At 44.2% G+C, this 25,694-nt stretch overlaps 2 protein-coding genes across 2 annotated transcripts in view; one reads left to right on the forward strand and one right to left on the reverse strand.

The window, feature by feature from the left end:
* Positions 1 to 15,091: 15,091 nt before the first annotated feature.
* On the reverse strand, positions 15,092 to 20,383 carry LOC148825761 (class I histocompatibility antigen, F10 alpha chain-like). Its single transcript, XM_088926341.1, has 5 exons — positions 20,173 to 20,383; positions 19,729 to 19,995; positions 17,987 to 18,265; positions 17,758 to 17,871; positions 15,092 to 15,158 (listed from the first exon to the last, which is right to left on the reverse strand). The coding sequence occupies exons 1-5, from the start codon at positions 20,381 to 20,383 to the stop codon at positions 15,121 to 15,123; spliced, it is 909 nt and encodes a 302-aa protein (XP_088782467.1). The 3' UTR covers positions 15,092 to 15,120.
* A 3,593-nt stretch (positions 20,384 to 23,976) lies between these two features.
* LOC148825762 (uncharacterized) overlaps positions 23,977 to 25,694 on the forward strand; it is a 232,396-nt gene continuing 230,678 nt past the window's right edge. The window contains exons 1-2 of the mRNA XM_088926342.1: positions 23,977 to 24,264; positions 24,517 to 24,667. Of these exons, the coding sequence (XP_088782468.1) occupies positions 23,977 to 24,264; positions 24,517 to 24,667 (439 nt within the window). The remainder of the gene's footprint in view (positions 24,265 to 24,516; positions 24,668 to 25,694) is intronic.

Genomic DNA, 25,694 nt, shown 5'->3' on the forward strand with positions numbered 1-25,694 from the left:
AATCGCGGGTGAATGAGTCAAATTGATGCAGATGTTTACAAAGAAAGCCTACTACTGTAATATTTTGAGCTATATGAATATAATTATATCGTTATTAATTTATTTAGATACACGGTTCCATATTATATTCCCTATTAATCAAATTATAAAAAGTATGCGTTTTTTACCGTGATATCGAGCCCAATTAAATATGAATAAATATTAATGAAGTTAATACTTATACTTTTACTTAGTATATACTTTTATATACTTTTAATGAAGTTCTGTATATAAACTTAATACAGTCAGAAGTACGTAAAACTTTTTCCAAAATAACCACAGTATGTAACCGAATGAAAGACTGATGCTTAAAATGTTTATGAAGAAAGTGGAATACTGGTGTGTATTTTTTATTTAAATTACCAAAACCAGACATATACATTTTACATAATATGTTTATGTTCCTAAATTAATATCATTTATTACCTTCAGACGCGTTATACTCCTCTTCTTTTTATGCTCAGCTACTAAAATTTCCCTTTAGTTGTAAAATGTCCATATTAATATTCAATATTAAGCTGATTTAAACATGCACAGTAAAGAGATCAAATGAAGCAATTGTTTCACTAACAACCAATTCATCATGAGTGCTGCCTGTCAGTCATTTTGGCCAGCCAATCACTTACTGCGGTACAACGGTGAACTGTAGAAAATTTCCACAGTACGGGGTTGTACTGTGCATTTTCAATGGCTGTATCTGTATATATAAAAATTATAAAAGCCAACCACTTTTATCATCATATTCTCGCTGAGAGGAAGGAATCAGTGTAAATATATCATTACAAGTGATAATAAGAGCAGCTTTATGATAACCCTAAGAAAATACTACTATATTGGTAGTTGGGGGAATGTATATTACATATATCTAGAATATAAAATTAAGGAAAAGGAAATGTATCACTCAAAAGGAAAAAAATGAGAAAATCGTTAGTTGATGAACTATTAGAATACTATATATTTAATATTTCTGAGTACGTGATTATTGAAAGTTAAAAACTACGTATTATGTTGAAAAAACTGCAAAAACAAAATAATATGCAAACAATGCATGGGATAGTGAAAAAATAAAACTTTTCTGACATTTGGAATAGAAATTATACAACAACTTTATATTGTAAAGTGAAGAGACAGGTGAGTTTATAAAGAGCAACATGAAAGTGAAGCTCCCAGAGTTAACATTGCAGCAACTTAAACCCTTAATCAAACTAGGAGAAGCCTAGACAAAGAAGAACCAAAACATTGAAATGAGACTTTTGCAATGGTCTAACACAACATAAGAATACACTTAGATGAAATCTTTACTATTTTACAGGAGAACCTAATAGGGAAAGTTATAAAAGCGTGTATGTGTCAGAAACCTAGAGAGAATTCACGTGCAGTATCATTTTGCTTAAAGTTGAACTGAGCACAAACAATATAGTTGCATTGTATACTTGTATGTGCAATACACTATTTCAAGTCTAAACTATAGTACAACTCACTCTGCTGTGACTCCTTGCATCTCTACGCTATAACTTCCATCGAAGAGAGATTTTATCAGCAGCATGCAATTGATTCTTCCAACATTTTGTTTAATACTGTAATGTGGATGTAAGAACTCATGAAGTATTACCAGGATCTACATTTAGCACTGCTGATATTGATGGAGTTGAAATGCATGATGTATTTATTGACAGCTATATCTGAGCCGATAATGATTAAAATACCTCCTGTAAAGTGTTAGGATTCATGGCAAGGCATATTTCTCCCCCCTAAACGTTGCTACTGCATTGCACATTATATGAGCCTTACCAGTTTCAGTAGCTCCTGGTGTGTGCGGTTTTTAAAAACCTAAAGTAATAAGAAAATAACTTGTACACAGCAGTGCGTCTGTGGAGATTACCTAGGAAACGCTGAAGCTCCCTGCACACAAGCAATCCAACATAAATGAAAAATGTCTGCAGTCTGCCACTTATGCGTTTCCTTTACTGCAGAGTAAATTCATAGGAATGAAGAGAAATGGAAAGAAAAAATATCACATTAAAGTTTCCAGTTACTTGGCACGAATGAATCAGCTGTTTCTATATCCAGTCACACAGGAGACGGGTTGATTCGCCGATGGGGATGTGTTGTTTCTCTACCTTCTTATTAGACTGTCGTTCAATTCTGTCTTCTTTGAAAGCTTTTTACATCTTTTAAGTGCTCTCGCTTAAACCACGCATAGAAAACCATCACTGCTGATGATTTTCATGGGCCGATGCACACTTGTTCTGTAGAACTCTAGTGATAAAGCCCTGCCTGGGAATATTGTACGAGAATTATAAAGGGTGAAACAACAGCCCCAACCAGAAGAATGGTAACAGGAAGGATTGTGTTCTTATTTAATATGTCCTTTTGAGACATGCCTTGTAAATGCACACAGGTGTTAGAACGTCGACAAATAATTTATAATGGAGCTGTGAAAACAAAGATTGAGTTTTTCCTATACCAGCCAATAGTAAAAAAGGGAGCAGACTCTTAAACTTTGAGACACAATGACACCTTATCACGGGAAATATTAATTCAAACATCATCACAACAAAGTAATTAGTGGGGCTTTGAGTGAACAAAAATCGCTTTTATTGAACACTTTCGTCTACATAACTTTTGAGTGAAAATTTGCACATATCTTGCATGCACGTTGGTAAAATAATGGTGAGCATAGCTGCCTCCCAAGCAGGTGATCGTGGTTCAGTTCCTGAAACAACTGGCAGCCGTGGGATTCCAACCCCTGAAGAGACTGGAGCCTTAATCCAGCGCCTTAGACCCTCGGTCACACTACCCTATACCCTGTGTCTGTTCTTCACATTACTTGCTCGGAGAATGCTGGGTGGCTTCAGCTCTTGTTGTCCATCCTAGTGGTTTTATGACGCCTGGAAGCGACTGCACCTCCATTTTCTGAGATGCTTCTCCCTCTCCCCTCTCCCCTCTCGACTTCTCTGGCACCTCTGGATATAGTTCCTCTGTTGAGCAGTCTTCAGATCTCTTCATACAGCGCCCTTGAAGTCATTTTATTTTTACAGCAGGACGCATCCAGAAAGTTGTTTTTTTACTTTTTATTTGAACAACAAAAATTAGATACAATACAAACAAGAACACATATAAAGTATCAATAACATTGTCAGGGATACATACTATAATGAATTATACCTTATTAAAAAAAAGATTGAACAAGGCATATTAAAGACATTTCAAAGTAGCCTGTAAATACGCCTTTACATCTATTTTGAACTGTTCAAACAAAAGACTCTTCCCAGACCATTTCACTTTATGTATATCACATTCTGAAATCAGAATGTGTCTCCTGTTTAAGAACTGCTTTGGGCAGTATGTCTTATACAACGCACCCACAGTATTCTAACTGTGGACTGCAGATCTGTGCTATAGTTCAGCCGAATTCGAAGGATCCAGCAATCGTACTGGAATTGACTGGGATTCTGAAATGTCTCTTGCAAAGGTTTTCAGGTTTGCTTAAACCTTTCATTAAAAAAACGATCTGAAACTTCCTAGCTTACAATCTCTGAAGTAATTCTCACTAAACTTGGACGTGATGTCCGCAGATGTGCAGTGTACCTTTACTCTTGTCGTGTTCAAGAGTATTTTCACTGCGTGAGCTTCTCACTGCATGTCCTGTACTGTACTGTGATTTCGTTTAGATTATCTATGAGGAGTACAGGGACTAGAACATCTTGAACTACTTTCGTTCTATAAAAAAACGCAAAAGAATATGCAAAGTGATTAATATTACAATTATGTCGATTTTCTGATTATGTCTCTGCTTTACTTAATGAATTTCCTTAGTGACAGGCCATTTCTTTCCAATATTTTTTCTGGTGCGGTTATTGATCACATACAAAATCTTATTTTCATAAAGAACACCAACAAAGTCACTGTGAAACTGGTATCGGGAAAAGTTTCATAATATGTCTTTTTATTAGAATACAAGTAAATCTTATCATTAACTATGGAATTTCTTGCCAGTCTGGCGCTTGAATTCACAACCCTGAGATTCAGAGTTTCATGCTAATTGCTCCAGAGAAAACTGAAATCTTTTATTTATATTAAACACTGCGGCTCCTGTCCTCTACTTTTCGTCACGGAAGAGGGGGATCTGGTCTTCAGTTTGCCAACAATAAGCTCAGGCAGTGCTCCTTTGTAAAGCAGTGTTTGTTTGGATTGGTTATGTGGGACGGCACATCAGCTCTATGACCGTTTTCCCCTTCACTCAAATATCATAGATGGCAGCTCTCTTGTCTTGGGTTGCTGTAACCCAGTTTCAAAGCAGGAGTACTGTGGTCTCAATACAAAGTACTGGCCTCTATACCATTAAGGCGAGCAGCCCAAACGTACACGCATTTTGTCATGCGTGTGTGAAGCTTTATTGTCTGGGGCTGCTGTCAGTTTTGATAAATCTTGTATCCTACTGTTCTGCACTTCTCCAGGAGCCAGTTCAGCACACAAATACCCTCCTTCAAACAAAGGCTGTAATCACTTGATAAAAGCCATTTCTCATCCTTTCTCTTAGTGTCGGTGCTGCTATTGCATGTGAAGGAGGCGACTTGAAAATAAAATGTGTAATTGCCTTACAGAGGGTCTTCACGAAGGCGTGCGTCGCCTAGCTCTCTACTGCCAATTGACTGGACTTTTGAAGAAACCAATGTCATACAACGACTGCACAAATTGCACATCTTAAGGCACACGAAGAGAAATCTGTATGCTGATTGACGCAAAAAATGTTGCTACAAATTATCCGCCGAGCTGTTTTACATGTCCGACCATCTCTTTCCTTTTTAATTTGCAGCGAGCACAATTCTTTTGGTTCCTTCTTTTGTATGTCCCTTGCTATTTTACTGTCTCCTTCCCCCATGTGGAGATGGATCCACAGTCAAAACCCTGTGTTTCACCTTGTGTTTGTGCAGCGTCAGTTTGTGTAGAGAGAAACTTACGCAGCTCCAGGGGTGCAATCGGTCATCAGCGCACAGCGGAGTCATACCGAGGTTATGAGTTCGAGTCTCAGCTGGAGCAACATCACTTATGTCTTTAGCTACTGAAATAGTTGAGTTTAGGTCAGTTTTGTTGTGACACATTCTGCTCAAAAGAGCTGTATTAAAGCAAGCTCACCTGTTTCCACAGAATCGTTACTGCTTCTCGTCAACCAATATACTGCAGCTAGATCTGATACTGATACTGTCATTGCTTGTGGGTCACACGTTCCTGCTGTGAGCCTGCTATAGCATGTTCAGTCCAGATATACTGCTGATGTACTACAAGAGCAAAAAAGGAAATGAAAGCATACCCAGCTTTTTTATTAAAACAAGGCACATCTGTGAGCTTGGTAATGATGAGGTTTGAACCCACAGGTGCAGTGCATAATGAATTAGTAGTCCATCGCCTTAACTACTTGGCCACTTCGTCAAGAAAACTAGCACCTCCAGGCATGAGGTGTCATGCTCTAGATGACCATCTTTCCCTGTAGGTGAGGGTCATTTTCCTCTTCCAACTGCAAATTTAAAATTTTTCTTGGGAGCTGTCAAGCTACCAAGCCTGAGCTGTGCTTCAGTGGCGGGTGTACAGGACATCCTGTTGTACACAGAAAGCACATTGAGCTCCTTTAACATGAAAAGTGCCAGATTATAGCATTTTCTCATCCTTTCTCTCAGTTTCAGTGCTACTATTGCTTGTAAAGGAGACAGCTTGCTCAGCGCACACCGAACTTGGGTGTCTCAGAGCGGTGTGTACAAGTGGCTGTAAAAGGGGAGCACTTAGCTGATAAAGCACCTGTCTAGTAAACATCCCAGATCCTACACTCAAATCCCAGTGGTGCCTTTCTTTCTGTCTTGTTGTACAGAATTTATAGTCATGGACAACATACGTCTTGATTTAGTTTAATGCAAATATTCATTGAGTGGGCGGCAGAAGAATTCATTTATACTCCTCTTGTCTCCTCAGCTAAAATATTTTAAAAATACAGTACAGATTTGTTAGAGAACTTGACAAGTAAAAATGACAGCTCGCCGGCGTCATTAGGTTAGGACTGTAGAGTTCTACTATAATCTTTTGGCATATTTATCTTAATTTTAATGTGAATCTAAAGACAAATGCCATTCAATATTTTGTAATTTAAAAAAAAATATATATTTTAGCTGTGGATGCAAGAGGGACTGTTATACCTTCCAAACATCCAATACAATTGTAAAAGAGCCTGTTATTTTAATAAAATTAGCGAATAAGAGAAAACCACAATTTTTATATTATCACTAAATATCAACGTTCAGAGGAAGGATTTGAAGAATCTATCAAAGGATAAACAATGACAGGAATGGATTTTTTTATTTTGAACCAATATTTGCGCCTCAATAATCCACTCATTCTCAAAAGAAGAAAACACAGGTATGTTTTGAGTCTCACCATGATCGTCTTCTCGATCCCCCCAAAAAAGCTTAAATGTGATGGTTTCCATTGTATTTTGGATGCAACATCCCTCGAAGACAGTTTCACCTTGAGACAATGACTCTCTCACCTGGTAAAATGTACTACCTCTCTTCTGTGATTGAGACCTGTGTTAAAGCCCAGAGCCCTGGCACAGTGACTCTCTCCCAGTTGCATGCTGTAGCTATCTCAGATATCTGTTTACAGGGCACTCAGTACTTGCACAGCCTCACCCAAACTTCCCGCCATTCTGACATCTCCTGTCCAGCCCCACCTCCACCTCTCTCCCATCACCAACCTGTCAAATCAACCAAAACACTGTGCACCCTTTCACTTCAAACTGTTCCCTTTCGACAGCAAACACTTTAAATCAAGTCTTCACCCCTGAGGTTCATAGTGCAACATGCAGGCCTGTAGGGAAGCATCTAGTAAACCAATACTCAGTCACTAACATGCAGCATTGCTTGCAAGCCTCAAATATTAAAGTCTGCTTTATTTTATTGAAGACCTTGGTAACAAAAAAGTATTACAATACAGGTTTCAAAACATATTCCTGCAAAATTCTCAAACAGACAGACTAGAAAGGTTTTTGAGAGCTGAGAAACATGCAATTAGTTCTCAGATTCTCTTCTTGGTGCATTTTAATGTGCTACAATATGGATTTAATTAATATAAAATGAAAAGCATATTCAGATGCAAACATGTTTTTCCAATGTTCCACTCACTATACCATTGTCAACTTATCGCAAATCATCTTCAAACATGGTCAAATACAGTACGTATGCTAAATAATACCCAGAAAGAAAAGAGGAAATTTCATATTTTGATTTTAAATTCAAATTTCAGTAGTGCAACAATGACCAAGCCCCAGTGCTCAAGTCTCACTGTAGCTGGATTCCAGTATCATCAGCTCTTGGCTGGTTTGTAAATCCTCTGATCCTCATGTCCTCCTCTTGGGGTGCAGGGAAGACGGGGAGGTTGTTCCCCTAGTCCTGTCTTGTCTCCGTTCCCAGATTATTGACCGCTTCCTGTCACAACAGTGCCTCCAAGAGGAAGAGCCCTGAACAGCGCAGTGTCTCAGATATATCAGGATAATTAGCCTGAAGCAACTATGCCAGTTTCATACTGTATCTCATTGAGACAGTCACCCAGATACAATACAACCCAGAAACCTAGATACAATCACAGGCCTAAAAAAACAAACATTAAAGAACAAGCAGAATAAGTGAAGAAGGGCATGAAAGATTACTGGTGAAAATGTCTCGGCACAGCTGACTTTAAACCTGCTTCTCTGCTCTGGCACACATTTCTCTCAGTGCTGGAGGAGGTGAGTGTGTGTTTAAGCATTGTGTTTCACTGCTTCTTGATGCTGCGGTCAAGACACTGGTGAAACTGTGTAGGTCAGTGTGTATAAAACACCTGTGACAATATATTGTGTGAACTAGGGGTCACAAATTATGTTCCAGCATAATTTGCTTTGTCTCAACATCACTGTTTAGCTTCTGGCTTTTAGGGGGCAGCATGGGGTCAAATTCTTCAGCCTGATCGCAAGCTCCTCTATCTGTCACACTGGAACTGGTACTCCCCTCCGAACTGATGTGTGAAGAAACACCTGAAAGACCAACAACAGACACACCAGCCATCACCACTCCCAGAGCCACAGACTACTGACCAACAACAACAACAGACACACTGACCATCACCACTCCCACAGACACTGACTACTGACCAACAACAACAACAGACACACTGACCATCACTGCTCCCACAGCCATCGACTACTGACCACCAACAACAACAGACACACTGGCCATCACTGCTCCCACAGCCATTGACTACTGACCAACAACAAGAACAGACACACTGGCCATCACCGATCCCACACACACTGACTACTGAACAACAACAACAGACACACTGGCCATCACTGCTCCCACAGACACTGACTACTGACCAACAACAACAACAACAGACACACTGACCATCACTGCTCCCACAGCCACTGACTACTGACCACCAACAACAGACACACTGACCATCACTGCACCCACAGCCATCGACTACTGACCAACAACAACAGACACACAGACCATCACTGCTCCCACAGCCATTGACTACTGACCAACAACAACAACAGACACAATGACCATCACTGCTCCCACAGCCATCGACTACTGACCACCAACAACAGACACACTGACCATCACTGCTCCCACAGCCATTGACTACTGACCAACAACAACAGACACAATGACCATCACTGCTCCCACAGCCACTGACTACTGACCAACAACAAGAACAGACACACTGACCATCACCGCTCCCACAGACACTGACTACTGACAAACAACAACAACAACAGACACACAGACCATCACTGCTCCCACAGCCATTGACTACTGACCAACAACAACAGACACACTGACCATCACTGCTCCCACAGCCATTGACTACTGACCAACAACAACAGACACACAGACCATCACTGCTCCCACAGCCATTGACTACTGACCAACAACAACAACAGAAACAATGACCATCACTGCTCCCACAGACACTGACTACTGACCAACAACAAGAAAAGACACACTGGCCATCACCGATCCCACACACACTGACTACTGACCAACAACAAGAGACACAATGGCCATCACCGATCCCACACACACTGACTACTGACAAACAACAACAACAACAGACACACAGACCATCACTGCTCCCACAGACACTGACTACTGACCAACAAAAACAGACACACTGACCATCACTGCACCCACAGCCATCGACTACTGACCACCAACAACAGACACACTGGCCATCACTGCTCCCACAGCCATAGACTACTGACCAACAACAACAGACACACTGGCCATCACTGCTCCCACAGACACTGACTACTGACCAACAACAACAACAACAACAGACACACAGACCATCACTGCTCCCACAGCCATTGACTACTGACCAACAACAACAGACACAATGACCATCACTGCTCCCACAGCCATTGACTACTGACCACCAACAACAGACACACTGACCATCACTGCTCCCACAGCCACCGACTACTGACCAACAACAACAACAACAACAGACACACAGACCATCACTGCTCCCACAGCCATTGACTACTGACCAACAACAACAGACACAATGACCATCACTGCACCCACAGCCATCGACTACTGACCACCAACAACAGACACACTGGCCATCACTGCTCCCACAGCCATTGACTACTGACCAACAACAACAGACACACTGGCCATCACCAATCCCACAGCCACTGACTACTGACCAACAACAACAACAGACACACTGACCATCACTGCTCCCACAGACACTGACTACTGACCACCAACAACAGACACACTGGCCATCACCACTCACACAGCCACTGACTACTGACCAACAACAACAACAGACACACTGACCATCACTGATCCCACACACACTGACTACTGACCAACAACAACAACAGACACACTGACCATCACTGATCCCACACACACTGACAACTGACCAACAACAACAGACACACTGACCATCACTGCTCCCACAGCCACTGACTACTGACCAACAACAACAGACACACTGACCATCACTGCTCCCACAGCCACTGACTACTGACCAACAACAACAGACACACTGACCATCACTGCTCCCACAGCCATTGACTACTGACCAACAACAACAGACACACTGACCATCACTGCTCCCACAGCCACTGACTACTGACCAACAACAACAGACACACTGACCATCACTGCTCCCACAGCCATTGACTACTGACCAACAACAACAGACACACTGACCATCACTGCTCCCACAGCCACCGACTACTGACCAACAACAACAACAACAGACACACTGACCATCACTGCTCCCACAGACACTGACTACTGACCAACAACAACAACAACAACAGACACACAGACCATCACTGCTCCCACAGCCATTGACTACTGACCAACAACAACAGACACATTGACCATCACTGCTCCCACAGCCATTGACTACTGACCAACAACAACAGACACACTGACCATCACTGCTCCCACAGCCACTGACTACTGACCAACAACAACAGACACACTGACCATCACTGCTCCCACAGCCATTGACTACTGACCAACAACAACAGACACACTGACCATCACTGCTCCCACAGCCACCGACTACTGACCAACAACAACAACAACAGACACACTGACCATCACTGCTCCCACAGACACTGACTACTGACCAACAACAACAACAACAGACACACAGACCATCACTGCTCCCACAGCCATTGACTACTGACCAACAACAACAGACACACTGACCATCACTGCTCCCACAGCCATAGACTACTGACCACCAACAACAGACACACTGGCCATCACTGCTCCCACAGACACTGACTACTGACCAACAACAACAACAGAAACACCAGCCATCACCACTCCCAGAGCCACAGACTACTGGCCAACAACAACAACAGACAAACTGACCATCACCACTCCCACAGACACTGACTACTGACCAACAACAACAACAACAACAGACACACAGACCATCACTGCTCCCACAGCCATTGACTACTGACCAACAACAACAGACACAATGACCATCACTGCTCCCACAGCCATTGACTACTGACCAACAACAACAGACACAATGACCATCACTACTCCCATAGCCGCTGACTACAGACCAACAACAACAGACACACTGACCATCACTGCTCCCACAGCCACCGACTACTGACCAACAACAACAACAACAGACACACTGACCATCACTGCTCCCACAGACACTGACTACTGACCAACAACAACAACAACAGACACACAGACCATCACTGCTCCCACAGCCATTGACTACTGACCAACAACAACAGACACACTGACCATCACTGCTCCCACAGCCATAGACTACTGACCACCAACAACAGACACACTGGCCATCACTGCTCCCACAGACACTGACTACTGACCAACAACAACAACAGACACACCAGCCATCACCACTCCCAGAGCCACAGACTACTGGCCAACAACAACAACAGACAAACTGACCATCACCACTCCCACAGACACTGACTACTGACCAACAACAACAACAACAACAGACACACAGACCATCACTGCTCCCACAGCCATTGACTACTGACCAACAACAACAGACACAATGACCATCACTGCTCCCACAGCCATTGACTACTGACCAACAACAACAGACACAATGACCATCACTGCTCCCATAGCCACTGACTACTGACCAACAACAACAGACACACTGACCATCACTGCTCCCACAGACACTGACTACTGACCAACAACAACAACAACAGACACACTGCCCATCACCAATCCCACAGACACTGACTACTGACCAACAACATCAGACACATTGACCATCACTGCTCCCACAGCCATCGACTACTGACCAACAACAACAGACACACTGACCATCACTGCTCCCACAGACACTGACTACTGACCAACAACAACAGACACACCGGCCATCACTGCTCCCACAGCCATCAACTACTGACCAACAACAACAGACACACTGACCATCACTGCTCCCACAGACACCGACTACTGACCACCAACAACAACAGACACACCGGCCATCACCGATCCCACAGCCACTGACTACTGACCAACAACAACAGACACACTGACCATCACTGCTCCCACAGCCACCGACTACTGACCAACAACAACAACAGACACACTGGCCATCACCACTCCCACAGTCACCGACTACTGACCAACAACAACAGACACACTGACCATCACTGCTCCCACAGCCACGACTACTGACCAACAACAACAGACACACTGACCATCACTTCTCCCAAAGCCATTGACTACTGACCAACAGCAACAGACACACTGACCATCACTGCTCCCATAGCCACAGACTACTGACCAACAACAACAACAGACACACTGACCATCACTGCTCCCACAAGCACTGACTACTGACCAACAACAACAGACACACTGACCATCACTGCTCCCACAGACACCGACTACTGACCACCAACAACAACAGACACACTGACCATCACTGCTCCCACAGACACCGACTACTGACCAACAACAACAACAGACACACCGGCCATCACCGATCCCACAGCCACTGACTACTGACCAACAACAACAGACACACTGACCATCACTGCTCCCACAGCCACCGACTACTGACCAACAACAACAACAGACACACTGACCATCACTGCTCCCACAGCCATCGACTACTGACCAACAACAACAACAGACACACTGTCCATCACCACTCCCACAGACACTGACTACTGACCAACAACAACAACAGACACACTGACCATCACTGCTCCCACAGACACTGACTACTGACCAACAACAACAACAACAGACACACAGACCATCACTGCTCCCACAGCCATTGACTACTGACCAACAACAACAGACACACTGACCATCACTGCTCCCACAGCCATAGACTACTGACCACCAACAACAGACACACTGGCCATCACTGCTCCCACAGACACTGACTACTGACCAACAACAACAACAGACACACCAGCCATCACCACTCCCAGAGCCACAGACTACTTGCCAACAACAACAACAGACAAACTGACCATCACCACTCCCACAGACACTGACTACTGACCAACAACAACAACAACAACAGACACACAGACCATCACTGCTCCCACAGCCATTGACTACTGACCAACAACAACAGACACAATGACCATCACTGCTCCCACAGCCATTGACTACTGACCAACAACAACAGACACACTGCCCATTACCAATCCCACAGACACTGACTACTGACCAACAACAACAGACACATTGACCATCACTGCTCCCACAGCCATCGACTACTGACCAACAACAACAGACACACTGACCATCACTGCTCCCACAGACACTGACTACTGACCAACAACAACAGACACACCGGCCATCACTGCTCCCACAGCCATCAACTACTGACCAACAAAAACAGACACACTGACCATCACTGCTCCCACAGACACCGACTACTGACCACCAACAACAACAGACACACCGGCCATCACCGATCCCACAGCCACTGACTACTGACCAACAACAACAGACACACTGACCATCACTGCTCCCACAGCCATCGACTACTGACCAACAACAACAACAGACACACTGGCCATCACCACTCCCACAGTCACCGACTACTGACCAACAACAACAGACACACTGACCATCACTGCTCCCACAGCCACGACTACTGACCAACAACAACAGACACACTGTCCATCACCACTCCCAGAGCCACTGACTACTGACCAACAACAACAGACACACTGACCATCACTTCTCCCAAAGCCATTGACTACTGACCAACAGCAACAGACACACTGACCATCACTGCTCCCATAGCCACAGACTACTGACCAACAACAACAACAGACACACTGACCATCACTGCTCCCACAAGCACTGACTACTGACCAACAACAACAGACACACTGACCATCACTGCTCCCACAGACACCGACTACTGACCACCAACAACAACAGACACACTGACCATCACTGCTCCCACAGACACCGACTACTGACCACCAACAACAACAGACACACCGGCCATCACCGATCCCACAGCCACTGACTACTGACCAACAACAACAGACACACTGACCATCACTGCTCCCACAGCCACCGACTACTGACCAACAACAACAACAGACACACTGACCATCACTGCTCCCACAGCCATCGACTACTGACCAACAACAACAACAGACACACTGTCCATCACCACTCCCACAGACACTGACTACTGACCAACAACAACAACAGACACACTGACCATCACTGCTCCCACAGCCACGACTACTGACCAACAACAACAGACACACTGTCCATCACCACTCCCACAGCCACTGACTACTGACCAACAACAACAGACACACTGACCATCACTGCTCCCAAAGCCATTGACTACTGACCAACAGCAACAGACACACTGACCATCACTGCTCCCATAGCCACAGACTACTGACCAACAACAACAACAGACACACTGACCATCACTGCTCCCACAAGCACTGACTACTGACCAACAACAACAGACACACTGACCATCACTGCTCCCACAGCCACAGACTACTGAACAACAACAACAGACACACTGACCATCACCACTCCCACAGACACTGACTACTGACCAACAGCAACAGACACACTGACCATCACCACTCACACAGACACTGACTACTGACCAACAGCAACAGACGCACCGGCCATCACCGCTCCCACACAGACTGACTCCTGAACAATAACAGACACACACTGGCCATCACTGCTTACACACTCTGACTACCGAACAACAACAACAGACACACTGACCATCAGCACACCCACAGCCACTGACTACTGACCAACAATAACAACAGACACACTGACCATCACTGCTCCCACATCCACAGACTACTGACCACCACCAACAACAGACACACACTGAACATCGTTGCTCCTACAGCCACCTGCTCCTGACCACCAACAAATACAGACACACACTGGCCATTATCGCTCCCACAGACCCTTCCCATCACCCTCCCCCTTTCAGCAGAGTCTCACCTGAGTCTCCACTGTCCACTTAGGGGACTGAGACTTTTTTACTCAGCATCTCTCTTCCTGGGAATGAAGCAGTAAGTCATGTTATTTAGTCTGCAGACAACACAGTCACCAGGAGTTTTTTAACTTTGAATCTCTAAATTCATATTTGTGTACTATATTAATACAGTCCAATATCACTGTCATACAGAGAGGCATTTCTCATGTGTGACCCTTGACCATTCTATAATACTGAACTACACATCCAGAATACAGAGAGACAGCACTGACAGTATGAGTGACAGATACTGTAATGTGAAGAGACAGTGCAGTACTTGCTACAGATGCAGCCATTCAAAATGGGTGAGGTATTTCGCGGCATACCCCGGTGGGCGTGTCGCGGTATCACGCAGTGTCACGCAGTCATTTTTTATAACAATGAATAGTCACCTTCTTCCCTTCTGACAACAGTCCCTGCTTCTGCTTCCTGCTTCTATTGTGTGTGTGTGTGTGTGCAACAGAGTAAATGTTTATAGAGAAATGGAGGCTGGACAGTATGCGTTACAATATAAACATTTATATTGATTTAAATCGTGTTCTGATTTAAATCGCAAACGCATGTTATCCTTTACAGGATAAAAACAACCAGAACAGCAGCCAGGGAAAGACACTCCTATTTTATTTAAAACACAATACGCCAGGAAATGTGTCTGATGCATTAGCAAGTTAAAACAATTGGGTCGAAAACCTGGGCGTAACACCATTTCCTTTTTCTGATCACTCGTTTTCTGGATACACATCTCACCTGTCCTGTTCTTTGTTTTCCTGGTTTGCTGATTATGCCTGCTGCGGTCCACTCCTACCCTCACACCTAAAGAATACTATTTTAAATTTCTTGGCGCAGTTCATTAACCCTTGTATGTGCTGTCCGCGCCCAAAATGCAATTTAAAAAAAGTCAAAAACCGCACTCAAAATGCAATTTAGAGCTTAATAAGATACACTCCACAGGCATTCACAGGCATTTTCTGGTTCAGAAAAAAAGATCTAAAGTGCTACACATAACTTTCTTAATTCGATGTATTTAAAACAGTGAACTACTGCAGGTGTAACATAACATTCAGAAATACAATCGAGAATAGTTTTGTGGTGTTTGTGTAGATGAAACGTTCCTAAAACGTATAACGTAACAAAATTAAAGACGATTAAAATCTGTAATCTTTCCACTTGTACTGTGAGTCATCAGAAAGTTTCTGCTTTGTGTAAGGATGGTATCAAAAAGCAATCTTAAGTGGTGAGAAAGCTGTGCTCAATGTATTTAAGGGACTTAAAAGTAAAAGGAGATGCTTCATATTGCTTGACTAATTTTAAAAACTAAGTTATAAATGCAGACACTCCCTTGGTGCCGCGCCGGGTGTAAATATCAAAATATACATTCCCAACAAGAATTGTACCCATCTGTCATGCAAATAAAACACCTTGAATTGAATTGAATTGAGGGAGAGAGGGGGGAGGGGGACAGAGATAGACAGGACTCAAGGCAAATAAGATACTTATGGGTACACAGGCATTCACGACAGCAACATATGAAACGTTTGCACGTACTGTATAGTTAGGTTATTACTTGGTTTTCAAAGTGCAATGAAATACAATATTGTTGTTGCTGCTGTTCTGGTTGTTTTTATCCTGTAAAGGATAACACGCGTTTGCGATTTAAATCAGAACACGATTTAAATCAATATAAATGTTTATATTGTAACGCATACTGTCCAGCCTCCATTTCTCTATAAAAATTTACTCTGTTGCACACACACACACACAATAGAAGCAGGAAGCAGAAGCAGGGACCGTTGTCAGAAGGGAAGAAGGTGACTATTCATTGTTATCAAAAATGACTTAGAATCGATCATGTTGCGATATTTTGAAATATAAAAGTCAATTGATTGTCCATAATATCGCTATTCTATTTTTTCGAAGAAATGTTTGTTAAAAGAAAAGTCCAGCACCAGCTGGATTTGAACACACAACCTGCCCGTTGTTAGTCAGGCACGTAGACCAGTAGGCTACAAGACAACTCACATGAACAGGGAGGCGAAACAGCCCCACACAGCCCTGTCGCAGTACACGAATATAATCATACCGTTATTAAATTCTTTAGATACGCGATTCCATATTATATTCCCTATTAATCAAATTCTAAAAGTATGCTTGTTGACTCCGGTATCTCTTTAGTTAAAGACTTCGATGCTTAAAATGTTTAGGGAGAAATGGAATACTGGTGTGTATTTTTTTCTTTAAAGTACCAAGACCAGCTATATACTGTATGTTTATGTTCCAAAATTAATATCGTTTATGGCCTTCACACGCGTTACAGTATGCTCCTATTCTTTTTATGCTCAGCTACTAAGATTTCCCTTCAGTGGTAAAATTCAATATCTACAACGGGCACAGTAAAGACGTTTACAGTAAGTCTTTCTACGACAGACCAACGGACCACGAGTGCCCCTGTCGGTCAACCAATCACGCACCGCGGTACCCAGCGTCATCTTGCGTCATGATACGCGACACCACAGCCAATTACCTGCGGTACGTGTCTGTACCGCACACTTTGAATGGCTGCATCTGTAGCTCAGTGTTAACTTCTGCTTCATCTGTATGTGTAAACTGGTAATTAACTCTTACCCATCTTCCTCTTCCAGAGAAGAATGCAAACCGCTCCTGTTGCAAGAAGTACCAAGCAAACTGCAGTTGCAGCTACACTGATGGCAACTCTGGGATCTTGGGACTCGGATCCACCTGACAACACACACAGCACAGAGTTATACAGTGTGCCAATCTCTATAGCACAGGAGACTGGAGAGCTTCAGTGTAGAATTAGTACAATATAATCTGAAGAGTTCCAGTGACGTACCCCATGTCAATGTAACATTGTAGTTGGAGCCACGGTGAATAACAGTACATCTGTACTCCTCTCTCTCACTGGCTCTGATCTCCACACTCTTCCTCAGCTGGAAGGTGGCGTCACCGTTGGGTCTGATCCCACTAGACTGCACCTCCTCTGTCTCGTTCTCTCCATTCCTGGACAGACTGACCACTATGTCTCCAGGGTAGAAACCAGTGACCAGACAGGAGAGATAGAGAGTCTGAAAGAATCCCGTTTGCTTGGCAGAGACAAACACCTGAGGAGAGACTGAAAGACATGGATTAATGAGACCCACTGACTGGACACTCCAGTACATTAACACTGCACTGAGAGAGAGAGGGGTTCATACAGACACACTGACTGGACACTCCAGTACATGAACACTGCACTGAGAGAGAGAGGGGTTCATACACACACACTGACTGGACACTCCAGTACATTAACACTGCACTGAGAGAGAGAGGGGTTCATACGGACACACTGACTGGACACTCCAGTACATTAACACTGCACTGAGAGAGAGGGGGGGGTTAATACAGACTTTGACTGGACACTCCAGTACATTAAAACTACACTTAAAGAGAGGTTTTAATACAGACACACTGACTGAACACAAACATGCTTCTTATCTGTTTATTCTGGAATAATTTCAGAGTTCGCTGGGTCACAACCAACATGGATCTTAACATTGTATTACCAGAGAAGGGTCAGTAAAGTACTTCAGCCTTGAGAGCTTTACAAAACCCTATGTAAAACCAACCAAAAATAAAAACACAGCTCCCTATTTTTAGGAGGAATAATATGAGCAACTTCTTCAGTATTACTCACTTTGTCCTCTCTAGAGTCTAAAATAAACCATCACCAAAAGCTAGACTGTCTGTTAAGTTCTCTTCAAACAAAAGGCCCCAACTTGTAAGCTACCACCTTTGGAGCCAGAGAGAAGGCGGATAATTCCTCACAGCTCAGAAAAAAAATGAGCAGGCTGTTTCCCCCCAAGGTATCTTGGGACTTATAGTTCTCTTCCTGCATAAAGGAAACTACATTTTAAACAGACAGGGTCAAGAGGGTAGAGGCTCCTCAAAACTCTAGACCCAAAGCACACTCCCTCTATAATTACGCTTACGTCGCACTTTTCTGGATACTCCACTCATAGCACTTTACAAGTAATGGGGACTCCCCTCCACACCACCACCAAAGTGTAGCCCCCACCTGGACAATGCAAAGGCAGCCATAGTGCGCCAGTACACTCCCCTCACACCAGCTCTCAGTGGGGAGGAGAGCAGAGTGATGAAGCCAGTTCATAGATGGGGATTTTTAGGAGGCCATGATTGATAAAGGCCAATGGGACATTTTTTGACCAGGAAACCAGGGTAACACCCCTACTCTTTTCAAGAGATGCCCTGGGATTTTGTATGACAAAAGAGTGTCAGGACCTTGGTTTTACACGTCATCTGAAGGACAGTGCCTTTTCACAATCATCACTATATTGGGCCATTAGGGCCCACCCAGACCAAAGAGTCAGCATCTCCTACTGTCCCCCCCTAACACCTCTTCCAGCAGCAACCTTAACTTTACCAGGAGGTCTCCTATCCAGGTACTGGCCAGGCTCATGCCTGCTGAGCTTCAGGGGGTTATTAGTTGTGAGTTACAGGGTGATATGGCTACTGGCACATTTATGCACACCTAATTCCTGGCCCATATTTTGGCACAATTTCCTCTCACACACTCACCTGAGTGATGTCCCCTAAACTTCAGGTAGCTGTCCATGAGCTCGGGACAAATGTATTTCAGATAATCTCTGTTCTCTCTATTGTAGTCTGTGTTGCGGTCCATGTGCATCTTGAGAGACTGGTGGATTGGAGAGAGATTCACCCACTGGGTGTTGAAGCTGTCGAACTCGAGCATGTCCTCCCCATCGTACCCGATCCAGTCGAATGATTCCACCCTTCCTTTCTCATCCTTTGAGCAGCCCACAAACCTCTGCAGGAAATGAACCCCTGAGAGACGGACAAGAATGAGCTTCACTGTTACCTCTCTTCAACACCTGAGAGACCACCAGAGAAATAACATACACAATTCACAGGCAATCAACATTATGTGTCAACAAAGAGTTCTATACATGTGAGGACAAAATATCACATATTTGTGACAAAATATTAGGTTTTTCCTCTCACCACCAGTTACGTTTTTTAGCTCTTTCATCATTTCAAAGAAGAAAAGCTCCTCCAGAATGCATTGGTTTGCAGAATCTACTGCGACCTGCTTCAGCCAGTCCTGCTTGAACATGACACGCTTCATACCACTGCTGTACTCCATCAAGGGCTCCCCATCCAGAGAGACTAAGCCCTGGAATTTCCCATTCTGTTCCGAACCAAGTTCAACCATATATGAGTCTACCAAAATATGTCTCTCTGGAAAAAAAAGAAATAGTATGTTAATACTTACTGCACAGTATGTACACTTCAGTACAGTAACACTGCACCGAGAGAGAGGGGATAATACAGACACACTGACTGGACACTCCAGTACATTAACACTGCACTGAGAGAGAGGGGTTAATACAGACACACTGACTGGACATTACACTGCATTAAGAGAGGTTAATACAGACACACTCAACATTATATTATATTGCAAAGGAACAAGTAATAGGTTTATTCCATGCTGAAAAAAAAGAAGAAAGAGAACACAACGTTTTGGCCGTGGAGCCTTCTTCAGGTGTGTATTCAGTATTATATGTAATATAATACATTCTATTATGTATAATATAATACATAATATAATGTATTATATAATATAATATTATATTAACAGTGGTCCTGGAGAGATGGTTTGTTTGCATTTTTTTTCATACCAAATCAGCTGATTTAACATAAATTAGTTCATGTGTATAAATACAGCCTTTTTGTCACTGCCTCTCCCAGCTTTTCAGGTCCGTCAATTTTCAGCGCTGTAGACACTTTTGCTCCAAATATGAGCACACTTTCCTTGGACCCTTATGAAATTCTGGCAAGACACCAATTGCTAGAAATCACTCAGTCACGACAACAGGCCTGTTTGTACGTTAAATCTATGGAATTGAGACTTGAAGAGGAAATTATGTTTTTGTTGTGCTTCACGGAAAGCGTATCATAATTATCATAATTAATGACCCCCAAGGCTGTAAACGAAATGTACAGATGCAAACTAAGTGACGACAATAAAATTATGATTAAAGTATAGCTTTAGCCGTACATAAACATAAAAAAAACAGCGAGCCCTTATCCCGAGTTTACTACTCGTGCATCTGGAAAAGCACCAGCAGGACTCATCTCCAGCGACCCAGCCTGGAAGACCCAAACCCACCAGAGCAGCAAACAGCATCATCATGCCCCTGCTCTGTTTGATTCGAGCTCTTAAAAATGAAAAAGAGAAAGAAAAAGAGCCCTTAAAACACCAAAGCGAAGGTGATTGTGCAGGTGAGGACGCCAGTGTTTCATAACACTCAAGTACTTTCGGTTTCGGTAACCTGTCAGGCTCGTTTTACACGCGGGCGGTGCTCAGAAAGCCTGTGTATTTGCTTGTGTGTGTCGCAGATACTGTTCTTACTGGTAAAAAATCCGACATAGGGAAATTAATGACAACAAACTGATGTCATGAGAGGCCCCAGGAAAGATACTGTATAAAATAAAAGTTATTACAGTTTGTTGATAAAGCACTAATACTCCTTGGCTGGGCTATTTCTGACCTGTGCGCGCGGGACAGACAGCTCTGAGTGACAGCAGGCGACACACCTGGGCGCAGGTTCACACAGACGCACCTGTCACCTGTGAAACAGACAGCTTGAACCATCAGTCTGGGACAGAGCTCACCTAGAGCCAGGTGACCCAGGGACCAGGACTGGGAACCCCGAACTCACTGTGTTTTAGTGAGTGAATGTAATTTACCCGAGTCTCGCGTCGGTTTTACCCTTTTACGTTACGTTACCTGTTCTGTAATCAGCATGTTTTACTTATCACGGTTTGTCCAGTCAGTGGCTTTTCCTAACTTTAATTGTGTATTTGTTTGCGTATTTGTATTCAGAAAAGGGTGGGATGTGTCTAAAATAACTTTATCAAATGAACAAGCTGACGTACAGAAATCCCGGAGCACCGCGAACATGAGACTCGTTTACAACATGTTGGATCCCGCAAAGGAACGGGAGAGAAAGAGAAACAACATTTCGGCTGTTCAGACATTTTCATGGTCGACACTGCATTGTTTTTATAGCGTTGTTAGTCGAACATTCATCTGATACCGAAGAGCTTTACTGTGTCAATGGATATAATAGTCTCTGGACAGACTCAGTCTTCACAATAGCAAACCACTGCTCTGTTAAAATAGACAAAGACTCTCTGCCTGAATTCCTGTATATTATCATGTCCCAGGTCTGGCAGCCAATTACCAGTCTGTACAGAGCTATTACCACAACAGGTTCTTCTTGACTGCTAACATATCAACTCCAACATCCTACATTATACAGTGGTGTGAAAAAGTTATTAGGTTTAGGGGGCAATCACGTTTTCACACAGGGCCATGTAGGTTTGGATTTTTTTTCCCTTAATAATAAAAACCTTCATTTAAAAACTGCATTTTGTGTTTCCTTGTGTTATCTTTGTCTAATATTTCAATTTGTTTGATGATCTGAAACATTTCAGTGTGACAAACATGCAAAAAAACAAGAAATCAGGAAGGGGGCAAAAACGTTTTCACACCACTGTAGATAAGACTTTATTGATCCCGTAGGGAACTATAGCAGTCCAGCCCAAGACAAGCAAAAACAGACATCAGAATAGTTATAAAAACAAAAGACAACAAAATAAATATAAAATAAATACATAGGTATGTGCAAAATGTGATGCCCATAGTCCCTGTAGAAACAATAAAACATGTGCAGAAGCAGATGAGAGGCGTTGGTCATGATGGCTGTGAGCTTGGTCAGCATTCTCCTCTCAGCCACCACCTCCAGGGGGTCGAGTCTCATCCCCAACACAGAGCCAGCCTTCTGAAGAATGTCTCTGCAATTTCAAATTGAAATTTGAAGCTGCTCTTTGCATGGGTATCACTTCTTTTGAGCAGTACTCTAAGCTCGTGTTAAAGGTTTGGTCCTCTTGTCCTGTGTTTTTCAGGGTCAGAGGTCAGTGCTCTCCCTGACTCTGGGGACAGGGCTCCTCTTGACCAGCAGCACAGTGAGAAGGAGGAGTGGGGCTCCAGTCTGAAGCAGGAGACAGAGCTCACCGCCGCACAAGGGAAAGAGACACTCAGTGAGCAGCACACAGAGAGCAGACAGAGACAGGATCTGGACTCTGTGCCCACGATGAAGACCTAGCCTGAGAGTGAGACACCTGGGCTCTTAATATTTACAGAGAAGATCAATCATCCGCACACCATGCATATCGCAGAACATTGTATTGAACTGGACAGCGTCTCTATGCACCAGAGCTCAGAGCAGAACTGGGTGAGTTTCATCTTGCAGAGCAGGACATAGGAGCCCCAGTGGACTGACCCTGCAGATACAATAATCCACACATACATCAGCTGGAGTCGTACGTTAACTGAAAGACTTGAGCTTTCTGCGTTTGTGTGCGGCGCATGTACGGTCTTGCAATTTGGTAGATGTTTTATTCATCTCTGTCACAATTCTTCTTTGATCTTCATTGTTGAAGATTATTTAGTTATTGCTACTTTACATTTTGTTTTCTGAGAAGGTTTTGGCCTCTACCCTCAGCCCGTGTTAAAGGCCCTGTCCTCTTGTCCTGTGTTTTTCAGGGTCAGAGGTCAGTGCCCTCCCTGACGCTGGGGACAGGGCTTCTCTTGAACAGCAGCACAGTGAGCGGGAGGAGTGGGGCTCCAGTCTGAGGCAGGAGACAGAGCTCACCGCCGCACAAGGGAAAGAGAGACTCAGGGAGCAGCACACAGAGAGCAGAGAGAGTGTGGAGGATCTGGACTCTGTGCCCATGATGAAGACCGAGCCTGAGAGCCTCTTAGTAAAGCCCTCAAACGAGATTAATGATTTGGACATTAAGAATATTAGTGAAAGTTGTAAGGAGCAGGACTCTGTCTCTGTACAAGAGCACAATGAAGAACTGGGTGAGTTTCCTCTTACAGAGCAGTACGTGGTGATCCAGCTGATGGACCCTGCAGAGCAGCAGACTGCTGTACCTGGTGAAGAGATCAGTGCTGAGTCACAGCACCCAGAGGAGAGTCAGGACAGGGAGGAGCAAGAGCAGCACCTACAGGGCTCGATAGTACCAAGACCTTGTTCTGTGCAAATTCAGAGACTGTCAGCGCCGAGGTGGTTTGACACATCGTCGTGGGCCAGAGGATCAGGAAGCCTTCAACGCCTTGTTCAGATAAAACGGAGGAAGTGTCGGTACAGCACAGACAGCAGCAGTGTTTTCAGAGGTCAGGGAAATTAAGTCACAAGGGGCGAGAGAGTATTCAGCTGCAGTCAGTGTGGGAAGAGTTTCAGTCGCTCGGACAGTCTAAAAACCCACCAGTCCGTTCACACAGGAGAGAAGCCTTTCAGCTGCAGTCAGTGCACGAGGAGTTTCAGCTGGGCCGCTAGCTTACGAAAACACCAGCTGACGCACACGGGAGCGAGACCTTTCAGCTGCGAGCAATGTGGGAAGAGCTTCAGTCAGGAAGGCAGTTGAAAAACCCACCAGCTTCAGCTGCAGGGAGTGCGGGAGGAGTTTCCGGCGGGCGGAGAGCTTAAAAGCGCACCACCTTCGTCACGCAGGAGAGGAACGTGGGATAGCAGCCATATCGCCCTCAACTCCCAGCTGACAGCCTGCTGGAGCCCAGCAGGTGTGAGCCTGGCCAGTACCTGGAGGGGAGACTCCTGGGAAAACACTGAGGCTGCTGCTGGGAGAGGTGTGAGTGGGGCCAGCAGGGGGCGCTCTCACCCTGCGGTCTGTGTGGGTCCTGATGCCCCAGTATAGTGATGGGGGACATCTTTTCTGATCGCCCTATCATCTCATATCGCCGATCACCTAATCTGCGTGACCTCCTTGTTCACAGCTCCCTTGACCGCCCTCAACAACCATCCACACCAGGTACTTTCCCTTGAAACAGAACTCGCTGTATCACCTGCAAGTACACATCCACCACCACACTCATTCAAGGCCCCTCAGGACAATTCCGGATCACCCAGACAGCATCTTGTACCTCCAGCAACCTTATTTACTGTATCTCTTGCAGTAAATGCCCAGCCATCTACATTGGAGAAACAGGAAGGAGACTCGGAGACCGCTTCAGGGAACACGTCAGGGCTGTGAAGATTAAAGATCTCTCCAAGCCCATTGTTTCTCATTTCACCTCTGACGGCCACGACCACTCTAATCTCTCCGTCTGTGTTCTCAAAGACGGTTTTCCAAACTCGTACATCAGAAAGACCACCGAAACCAAAATTATTCTGCAGCTAGGATCACACATTCTCCCTTCTCTTAACGACAGACTACTGTTCTTTTAAATTTTCTCCATTCATTGGAAGTTTCATTTCACACCTCTTGATTGGCCTCTCTTTCTGTCCCCTACTCCCGCCTCTCACTCCTCCTCCCTCCCAGCCTTTGTTCTCCTGCTACTTTACCTTTGCCTACTGCCCTGTCTCTCTCACACCTGAAGAAGGCTCCACGGCCGAAACGTTGTGTTCTCTTTCTTCTTTTTTTTCAGCATG

The sequence above is a fragment of the Atractosteus spatula genome, chromosome 10, assembly GCF_055471065.1.
Source record: "Atractosteus spatula isolate fAtrSpa1 chromosome 10, fAtrSpa1.hap1, whole genome shotgun sequence".
NCBI lineage: Eukaryota > Metazoa > Chordata > Actinopteri > Semionotiformes > Lepisosteidae > Atractosteus > Atractosteus spatula.

Coding starts and splice junctions, on each gene's coding strand:
- LOC148825761 (XM_088926341.1), bottom strand. CDS start 20,383: ATGGTTGAACTTGGTTCGGAACAGAATGGGAAATTCCAGGGCTTAGTC. Junction 17,872..17,986: donor CAATGTTACATTGACATGGG/GTACGTCACTGG, acceptor GTGTGTTGTCAG/GTGGATCCGAGTCCCAAGAT. Junction 15,159..17,757: donor TCTCTGGAAGAGGAAGATGG/GTAAGAGTTAAT, acceptor CTTCATTCCCAG/GAAGAGAGATGCTGAGTAAA.